Genomic DNA, 10,549 nt, shown 5'->3' on the forward strand with positions numbered 1-10,549 from the left:
TACAAGTTAATACTGGAAGGAAGCAGGTCAATGTTCAATGCAATTTACATTCTATTTCTTGTGCTTTGTAATTTTTATATTTCATTCTCCTCTACTATTCTTTATTTTGAACAGAGTTTCATCTAAGTTACTAGAAGAGGATTGGTCCAAGAAGATGACCTCGAGAAAATTCTTGATACGTACAAATTAATACTGGAACGAAGCAGGTCAATGTTCAATGCAATTTATATTCTATTCCTTGTGCTTTGTAATTTTTATATTTTATTAGCGAAAACCTTATTCCGATAAGATACTCTGTATAGAAGTGTTACGAGAACAGAAAGAGTGGCGTTTAATCGATTATTAGTTCGTCATCGAGCAGTCGATCCTCGCTACCATAACATTCCTCGGGATCGCCGATCCGACATACCGAAACTGTTTCCACGGAAAGGTTTAATAAACGAACGTCTAGTGTTTGAGGTGGCCACGGTCGATGTACTTAGATTAAAGAACATCTTGTTTACGCCACTTGTAAACGTTTACGCGATAAGCGATCCGAGACCGCGCTTACTAGCACGCGACCGCTGCTAACCGATACAAAAAGAAAAAAAGCGTAAAAAAATGGAACGCGTATTCTCGTCCCGATTCATTTGTTTATCGGGCGACTGAACGCGTAATATACATTGCTACAGTTACGGAATCGGTTCATTCATAAACGAAACCACGCAACTGGGTTAAAACCGGAGACTTGATTCGAGCCTCGTGCTCTTTCATCATGGTAGATGTTCGTTGTTGCGTTAACCAGTTGGATGGATTATCAGCGATTCAGGAAAGATTATTAATTATTTTTCTTTTTTTTTTGAGGTGGAGAAGATTAGTTTGTTCAAAAGGTTTTACAAGTTGAAATATTTTAAATAGCTTATCTGCGAATAATAAAATTCAAATCTATAGAGTTTCATATTCTCGGATCAATGTATAAACAAAATATATTTTTTCTTTGCAGACGAAGCTCACCGATCAAGAATCCAGTCCACCCTGTTCATCGAGGAATACGCACAAAGAATATGCTCGATTCTCCAAATTTTAACCGAGACGCCAAATAATGCAAGTCGACGCACTCTCGTTTCACTGCCAACGAAAGAAGACATTTAACGAGCGTTTAATCGCCGAAGTAACTGCTGTCCTCCACGCTAAATTAATCCGACGGGAAACACGTCCGAGACTTCGTGTCGCGCCGCGTTACACGTGTCGAGTTACCAGTTACGAATTACGACTTCTCCCATGGGCGTGACAGGACCGTCACCCTCCCGACTAATAGGTCCTGTCAACTCCCAGTGATTTCGTGCCTGTCTGTCCTACTGGAAGAGTACTCTCGCCCCTATTATTAAACGGAAGCAATCGTCAAGCTCACCTGTCCGAGGTGGTGGTCTTCTTACAACGTTTGCTTCCGCTTTTCCTACGGTACTCGGCGAATGCGCGCAATGATGCATCGTTATTAGCATTATTATGATGCATTATTATTAGTAGACTGCGGATCTTTATGGATTTAAAGGAAATTTGAATGCGTTAGAAGCTACAAAATGCAAACAATATGCAAGAATATAAAAAAGACTGAAAGTAAAGCTCATGTTATAATATTTGCAGAATAAAATGAATTCCTATTTAGGTTCAATTTTTACAGGCACGTTCGCAAACATTTTATTTTGCATAAAAATCCGCGGTCTAATTAAACACAGAAGATGAACTCCGGTACACTCGCGCCCCTGCCGGCTCGCGAGCTAAACGTCTCCGACAACTTCTAATGTTCAAACAGTTTCAACGATACGTACTAAATTATTTGAATAGTCGCAGGGCTTAAATAGTCTGTAGTGCTCCGATTTGACATAGAATCATGCGATTGTAAAACGTGTCGAGACAATTTCGTGAACGAGCGTGGACGACAGTTTGGCTGTCCGATGGTCGGCGCCTCGGCGGTCGTAAACTGTCTACGATTTTCCAGATGGCCCTGCTCGACTGTCATGAATTGTCATTGTTCTCCTCGACTCCAGAAACTCCGAATTTCGCGGCTGCTATTCATCGTAGGATCTCATATATCCTATTAAATTTAATCGCGTTCACTTTTTATTTCAAACAAAAAATGGGAATAACTTTAGACAAATATTCTAGGTAAAATCAATTTGAAATTTTCTAATGGTTATTCAATTAGATCATTCTTTGTAAAATTATTTATATGCTTTTTAATTCCGGTATTTAGCTTCTCGAATTTATTTACTGCGTTGATGGCTGTCTACTTACAACGTTCAGTGTTTGGAAACAGACTGGGCTTTTGATGTACCCAGTAAGTGTATGGAAGAATTATTGTCAGCCAAGATTGGCATATGCTACTGTAGACAATTTTTTTGAAGATTGTCTTTTAAAGACTGTTTCTAAATAGCCCTTCTAAATAGGTAGATAAAGTGTTAAGTTTAGACTAAAAATCCCTAATCCATTCCTGAGGAAATGCTCTTTCAACATTAATTTTGCATCTTTTTCAGGCGTCCAGAAATAATCACCCAAAAATGCGCAACAATGACGCACACGAAAGGGGACACGTTCCGTTCAAGGATTCTTGAATTAGAGGAAGAAGTATACTCACCAGTGTCCGTCACAGGTGTCTGGCACCCGCTGTGCGGCGAGCTGACGTTCCCCACGGGGCTGGTGTTGCCAGTTTGCTCAGGGATCCCCTGCATAGAGACGTTCGCGTTGGCGCCGGCATTGTTGACCCCAGGGAGTCCGTACCCCACGTAATAGTCCTGTCCAGGTGTCTGCGCGGCGGGTGCCGAGTTGGAGGAGCATTTGTAGCTCATCATGGCCTCGTTGTCCTTGTAAACCGTTTCAGGATGGTGCTGCTGGTGGTCCTTGACCGAGAAAGCCTCCGTGGGCCTGTAGGTCAGCTGATCCTGGTTCCTGGCGGGGTAGCCCGGCTCGCTCTTGAACGCCACGATCTCACCGTTTCTGTACACGGACGGCTCGCCTGTTTTATATGTGACCTCCGTGGTCTTGTACGTCACCTCTGCTATAGGAGGCGTTTTATACGTCGCCTCAGGGTAAGCCCAGTCCGCCGTGACAGCGGCACCAGGTCCGTACATCGCGTACTCCTGGTAATTCTGATACTGGTTCTGGTAACCGTTAGCATACTCCATGCCTCCAGGTGCCAAGTTCTCGTACCCGGCCGCCTGGACGCTCATGGGACCGCTCCCGGAGAAGTATTGAGGGTACTGAGGCTTCAGAGCCTGACACTTGCGACGGAAGCCCCGCGGCCGTCGACGGAAGCTGCCTTCCTCGAACATGTACTCCGTAGATGGATCGATGGTCCAGTAGTGGCCCTTGCCGGGTCTGCCTAAGCCTTTTGGGAGCTTGATGAAGCACTCGTTGAGGCTCAGATTGTGACGCACCGAGTTCTTCCATCCCTGGTAGGCGCCGCGAAAGAAGGGGAAACGTTGCTGAAGGAAGGAGTAGATCTCCGAAAGGGTCAGCCGTTTCCCAGGACTAGATTGGATCGCCATCACGATCAAGGCTATGTACGAATAAGGCGGCTTCTCCTGGCGACGCGCGCCGGGCTTCCTCGGCAGCTCTGTGCTGGTAGGGTTGCACATCAGCGAGTCCAGGCTCTGATCCTGGCCGAGGCTGGTGGCGATGGACAGGCCAGACCGTGGGACGATGGCGGAGCTCTGATGGCCGACGGTGGACTGGTCCTGCATGTGTAGGCCAGCGTCGGACTCGTTCTTCATCGCGATCCTCGCGGTGTCCACGGTGGTACCGCGCGCGATCGACGGGACGATCACTGTCTGGTCCATGGGGGCTGCGACTGTTCGTCACGCGGCGACAGACATCCTAAGATCGCCGATTCGCGGTCTTCGAAGGCGCAGTCCGCTGCACTGGGATAGGTCTGGGTGTCCCACGTTCTCCGGAACCTTGGACGAAACTCTAGGCACAATAAGGATGCACTGGTACGGAAACCTTGATTTAAACGTATTCCCTCGACCCACCGGGTGTCCAACGTTCTCTCGATTAAACTCTGGGCACAACAAGGACGCACTGAGAAAGCTTAATTCAGAGACGTTCCGTTGACCTCGCACTTGTCCCCACCGATTTCTTTCACTCGATCACTGTTTACTGTTTATTCTAGTTCAGCCGAAGCTGGTAATTATGCCGAGGGCCCAATTTACGGGACGATGCCACGGGTTACACTCGCAATTACGACGGCCCGTTGTTTACACGCGGCGCGATGTAAATTGGCAAGGTGGAAGAGGTGGTTCCTTATTTACGACGCGACGTAAACTGTTTGCACGGCAGCCGCACGGTGGGGTCAATTATTTAGACTCGCACTGGGTAGGACGTTGCGCTTGATGCGCCTCGGTAAATGTTTTCGGATGACTGGACCTCGGTATGAACTCCGGACCCGTTGGAAGCGTCGCGATGACGCGAGTCACGCCGTCGCGAACCAGACGCGATCTCCCGTGGGCGTGGCGTGCGAGGGGGAGACGATACGCGAGGTTTCATTGGAGCTTGGCCGATAAGCGACACCTAATCCAGCTCTGGGGGGCCAATGGGGGGCGTGCACCACCCGCGCCGCCTACGCCTCGCGGCGATAGACTCTTGGACACGCGAGGCGGGGAGAAGAATCGAAAAGAGTCGAAAAGATTGCATAATTTCCACGGTTTTCATTGTTGCGCTGGATTATCGGCGATGATTAGCGGATAGGAGCTGTTAGAGATGAGTCGCCGGCGTTGGAGACGAGGATGTGGAAGGTTCTCGTTCGAGACAGGTAGTCGAGGAATTGAGTGAATTAGGATTGAGAGTTTTAATATTTTGTTCAGGAAGGAGGAAGAGTAGGAGAGATGGTTCGAGTTTGTTCCTTCTTAAACGTTAATAAATACTCGATATTTAAATATTTTATTAAATTTTATTTTATTAAATTCTTTAAAATTTGTTTAATGAATTATGTTTATACAAGTCATTTATGGGGATTTTAATGTGAAAGAGTCTACCTTTAAGAGTCCTTAGAAAGTGCAGCAAATACATACTGTTCTATATTTACATTTCCTGAAGCCAGAGGATGTATATTAAATTGGAGAACTCTGATAATTGATATATCTAGTTAAAATTGAGATTCGAACGGAAAAGTGTTTCCGATACCTTTCTTTTTCAAACAGTAGTAGTAATCGTATAATTTAAGTTCCATCCAAGTACCATACGATAAGATAAACATAGTAAACGAGTGCTGCGTGCAATGTAATTTAAAAAGAATCAAGGTGTCTGTAGAGAATTTTGTGGAGCCACATAGAATGGTTGTTTAGTGTACTTAAAAGTATAAAGTCTATGCTTCACCTATCCAGCTATAAAAACGACAAGATCCTGTTCGACAATCAAAAAAAGCATGCGCCGAATTTGAAAATAATTGGACTTGTATTGAATTAAAAAAAAAAATTCCCAAAGGTGACTCTACAAGTAACAGTTAATTAAATAACGAAACTAGAACGTTGGATACAACACTAGTAAAAAATTCGATAATTTTCAGATATAATTACAGATCATGAAAATAGCTGCGGATTATAAAAAAGGCAAAAGTGTCCAATACCCTAAACGAGAGAAGTACTACTTCCCAACGGTCTGCAGAGGCGATCGCTAGCTAAAACGTTGCAGTAAATCGTTGAATTTCAGGATACTTGCCAGCGGACGGGACGAAAAAGCTGCACGAGACGATTGGTCCACCTGTTTGGCCAACGAGATGTTAGGTCCACGCTCCGCCCGAGGGTGGAACCGCCCTCCATCTTCTCGGATCCTCTTCTCTCCGAGTTTCTGCATCGTCGATTCTCCTGATACCAGCGGCAACATTCTGGAAACCACGTCCGCGATATCGGTTTCCGATACCGACGAATCGACGTTGCCGATATCTCTTGCATCCGATGTAGGATAACCGTCGGTCGCCATTAATCTCTGTCGCTTCTGTTAGGTTCTTCGATCGTGCAAAATAACATTGTTGCAACGTTCAATATTATCGATACTTCATTGTAAATCTTGCAGGGGGCGGGGGCGGAGACAAAACTGTATAAATATTTAGCTGTCCAATGGTCTTGTAACAATAGAAACGGTAATTGATGATTTTAGGCGTGGAGCAATCATTCGGGCTATGTATAGGACCTCTTCGATTGCTCTAATCTGTAGTCAACGTTTTCGTACTTTCGTTTGAACGAAACTCGCGAGTCTTTTGTTTTTGATGAAAACGAAATCTGCTCGTAGCATAAAATCAGCCAAAAAAATCAAAAATCAACGAACAGAGTAGGTAATATTTGTGATTAAATACTTGGAGATGTATCTTACCCAGTGGTAAATGAACCGACTGTCAGTCGAGTCGTTGATCGATATCAGTCCCCGACGGAATGTTTATATTGGAGAGCACGTGACAGTTCGTCGAGTAACAGGGCCACGACGCAGTAGAGGACTTATCGCGAACGCAATCTCTACGTGCACTCTTAATTCGTGTTCCACGAAATGCTCGATTCACGCCTCGATGTTCCCTGGCTCGATAACGTCGTCGGAAGAGGTTCCGATAACGGCACAGTACTCCTTTATTCCCTTTTAACCGAGACTTCTAATCATCCTTTAATTATATTTTTAATTTATTTTTATTCGATACCTCTTGCACGATTCTCGTTATTATTATTTTAATATCTTTGGTTGAAGATGAGAGTGGATGACGGAAATATATAGAATGCATACAGTCGATGGTTACATAGTTAAAAGACGTTACAGTTGACGACAGAATGCTCGCGCGAAGATAACAAAAATAGTTTCCATCAAGTTTGCGAAACAAATAAAAGTATCGTCGATTGAAAATGAATTTAAAAGCTAGGAATTACTCGTAAACAGGAAGATCTCGACATTGAAAATTCGTTGATCTTCCACCGTACGATGTAATCGAAGAAATCGGTCCAAGGGAATCGTGAAATTTCGTTTAAAAAAATTCGAGTCCGGCTACTTTCTGACGGCTGCCAGGTTCGTCGCCGATGTTCCGCGAAACACGGAAATCTGGGAACGGAGTACATATCCGGTGAGCGATCATTTAATGTCGTCCAGGGTCTGTCCGACGATATCGCGCGCCTTGTGCGTTCTAGACCACGAATTCTCAAGGAGTTTGTTTGCGTTACGGCGAACGATCTGACGAAAGAGAAGCGTCACGGCCATCTTGTCTTTGCCTTCGGCTGGATCTCTGCAACGAGCGTGGTAGGCCACGTCGACTCTCGACCGTACCTATTTTCACCCTGAACACCAAGAAACAACGTTTAAATTTTGTGTGATACAACTAAAAAAAAAAAAAAAGAATTATAGTTCGAGGTACTTGCGATTCCACACTTTGAATATATTAATCGAAATTGTTGTTCGGAGGATTGATTTATGAGAAGCGAGCTAAATAAGAAATGAGTATTAGTACTTTTAAAGGATAATCATTTTGAAGGAAAATTGCTCCACACGAGCGTTGTTTACGATATACTTGAATAAAATAGTGAACGATATTCATGCGTAGCCTACACGCTACATTATTATTTTTAAATCAACGATTCATTTAAACGCAATTTAATTTAAGACCTCCTGTAGGTTCTTCGTTCGGGCCAAAGAATCCAATTTTCAATGAGGCTAGTTCGATGACAGACCCTTGACCCTGGGAAACTCCAAATAAAAATTAAAAATGGGTCGTAACCTTAACGTAGGTCGTCGAGTACTTTCGAGATTGGGGGACGTTAATTTCTTGATACTCTTTCCAGATACTTAGAGAACGTTCCTCGTGCCTTAAGGGTTGAAAGTGAAGTGCTGGTCCTTTCTCCCTGGGACCACCCCGCAGAGATAGTGGCGCTCGCTAGTGTTTACTATTTTACTGCTTCCAAGCTTACCCATGACGTTTTCTGCGACAGCTTTAAGTGGCCCCTCGGAAAGAACTAATCGAGTTGTAGACGTCCACGACGCAGGAGAAAGTACACCGGCAGGATATAACGTCCCATGTCCCAAGTTGGCCGTTATTTCACAAAAGTAAAAATAACAAAAGTACCCTAGGAGGCATTCTGTATTTCAGCCACTTTGCGTTTTTTAACAATGATCCGAATGAATGCCTATCAGGGATTCTAAAGAATCTGTCGAGTGACCAAATTTTTAAATTCCTCCTCTTTTCTTTTTCGCTAGATTCTGTTCCTCTATTTTTCTTTCTTCCACAAGAAGACCCGAAATCAAAGTTCCACTTTCATAATTGGCCATTCGACGGAAGGTATCGGCTACAATTCATCTCTATCGAGAAGAAAAATAAACGCGTGGGCGGTGTTTGATGTCCTTCGACGGCTACGTGTGCCCCGTTGTTCCTTTCCCAATAAACAACGCGACTCTCCGGCCGAATCGCGGACTGTTCCGTCGCGTTTTTTCTTTTTTTTTTTAAGATAAAGACCGAGACCACCCGAAGAAAACCCCGTTTCGGTCGCACGTGTTCCCGTAGGAAAACCGCAGACCGGAACCAGACATTGCCGCTGGCTGTCTCACGTGCGCAACGAACTTTCCGTCTGTTTACATCCGGCGGGGGTGGCCATTTCGATCCTGAACGCCCGATTCGTCTTCCAAGCTGCAGACGATTCCAGCTTTAAGGGGGCCTTCTACTCCTCGACACTTCGAAAAAGTCAATATTTGTAAGCAAAGGCTCTTCTCATCTATATTACTTCACTGAACCTAGAAATCGTACCACGAATGATCAATTAGAGGAACAGAATTAGACCAGAAAATGTATTTGTACACTACAATAATGTGCAGAATTTTGCATACTTTTTTTAAAAAGAGACTCCACGAATCTTCTTAACAAGTCCTCGTACCACTCACGTCATTCTCTGCACGAGTAACAGCTCCTTGTTTCTGTATTACTTCACCGAACCTAGAAATCATACCAAACCTGATCAATTGGACCAGAAAATGTATTTATACACCACAATAACGTACAAATTTTTGTCAGAATATTTCATACCTTCCCCACCAGGAAACTCCAAAAATCCATCTTTTCCTTCTGAAATTACTCCACCTCGATGGAATTGGATCGTTGCTCGCTTTAGGCCGCGAATTTCCGTTTTCTCGTTTACCCTCGACGATTCACGCGATCTGGATGCTCGACGAGGCCGAAGTTAGAGCCTCCGCTGCTTGTGGAGAACACGTGAGGCCCTGACGGCCACCCAAGCGGCCATCAGACGCGCCGACGATATTCTCTGTTTACACGATACCGTAATTTTATGCCGCTGATCGTGGGCGCGCGTTACGAACCCCTACGTTTCTGTCGCATCCCCCTGTCCTGCGCTCGTCGAAATGTATTTTCTTTACCTGTACAGTTCCTGTAGCCGCGTCGACTTTCCTCGCAGCTACGAGTTTTCTAAGACCCTTCCGAATCGACGGGCTCGAAGGAAATTTCCTTAGAACAAACGAACGCAAGACAAATTATATTTCGGGACGAATACAACCGGGAATATTAACACGTAAGAATTCGCCGATCGGCATTCTTTTGGCGGCACACGAGCGTTATCGGTGTTTTGTTTAACAGAGAGCCGGCCGTTGACAACCGTTGACGAGCAGTCAGGTGCCCGGCGGATTTTGTGCGAGTCGGTCGTTCCGGACGAAGTCGTTCTTAGTAGAGATTCTGTATCTTGAAATCCGCTCACAATAGAAAAAGTACTTGAAAAATAAAACAGCTTTTACTTTTACCTCGTACTTGTTATCTCCTACTTTTCTGCTATATCAGGACGTGCTTTCGCTCTGAAGTCTGAATGAATGGAGAAAATCTAGAAGCAACAAAAATTAAAAATATTTAATTCCGTTAGTTATGTACGGATTGGATTTCTGGTCTGTTTCGGTTCGGGCCACTTACGAGGTGGAGACGAGCGGCTGCTTTTGAGGAAACGGATATCTTTTCTCTGGCGACGGGGCCCTGTTTTGGTTGGGCCCTAAACTGTATTCGGGACAAACAGTTTCGTCTCCGTTTTCTTTTGTTGGGCTGGGTCCCGCGCAAGAACGTGACGACCACGCGAACAGAAGGGGTAAAATGGAGCAGCACGTGGTTGCCATACCAGACGCCTTGTGTCTTCATGTTTCCGAATTTCTGGTGTGCACGGATGATATTCGGTAGACGTAATTTCTCGTCAGCCATCCTGCGTGTTATTTCTTCGTTAATTTACGAGAGGAAAGAATTAAAATTACGAAAGAGTAGAATTGATAAAAGTCTGTTCACTTACAATTGGAGTGATTCCTTGTCATCTGGTCAAAATAATAATTTAAAATAGATCGAAAAGCTTCGCTGTTTAATTTTCAGCTGATTAAAGAAAAGGCAGTCGTTGAAATTTACTGAGAAAAACTGTGTGAAAGTTTCAGCTAAATTTGAACTATATATTGATGAATATTTTATATCATAGCTGTATATGATATACATACAGGAAGCCTAGTCTGTTATCTCAAATTAAATATTCCAAGTAGACAACCATCCGTTATTGTTACTCATTTTGTGTAATTTATGAAA

The 10,549-nt window shown here is 44.3% G+C and overlaps 1 protein-coding gene and 1 long non-coding RNA gene across 2 annotated transcripts in view; one reads left to right on the forward strand and one right to left on the reverse strand.

The window, feature by feature from the left end:
- Positions 1-3,815, reverse strand: part of LOC128872348 (forkhead box protein A4-A-like) — a 5,815-nt gene extending 2,000 nt beyond the window's left edge. Inside the window, exon 1 of the mRNA XM_054114956.1 lies at positions 2,615-3,815. Coding sequence (XP_053970931.1) covers positions 2,615-3,815 — 1,201 coding nt within the window. The remainder of the gene's footprint in view (positions 1-2,614) is intronic.
- Positions 2,320-3,298, forward strand: LOC128872349 (uncharacterized). Its single transcript, XR_008456152.1, has 4 exons — positions 2,320-2,426; positions 2,514-2,749; positions 2,858-3,065; positions 3,170-3,298. It is a non-coding gene; the product is annotated as an uncharacterized LOC128872349 (long non-coding RNA).
- Positions 3,816-10,549: the final 6,734 nt, after the last annotated feature.

This window comes from Hylaeus volcanicus, chromosome 2 (genome assembly GCF_026283585.1).
Source record: "Hylaeus volcanicus isolate JK05 chromosome 2, UHH_iyHylVolc1.0_haploid, whole genome shotgun sequence".
Classification (NCBI taxonomy): Eukaryota; Metazoa; Arthropoda; class Insecta; order Hymenoptera; family Colletidae; genus Hylaeus; species Hylaeus volcanicus.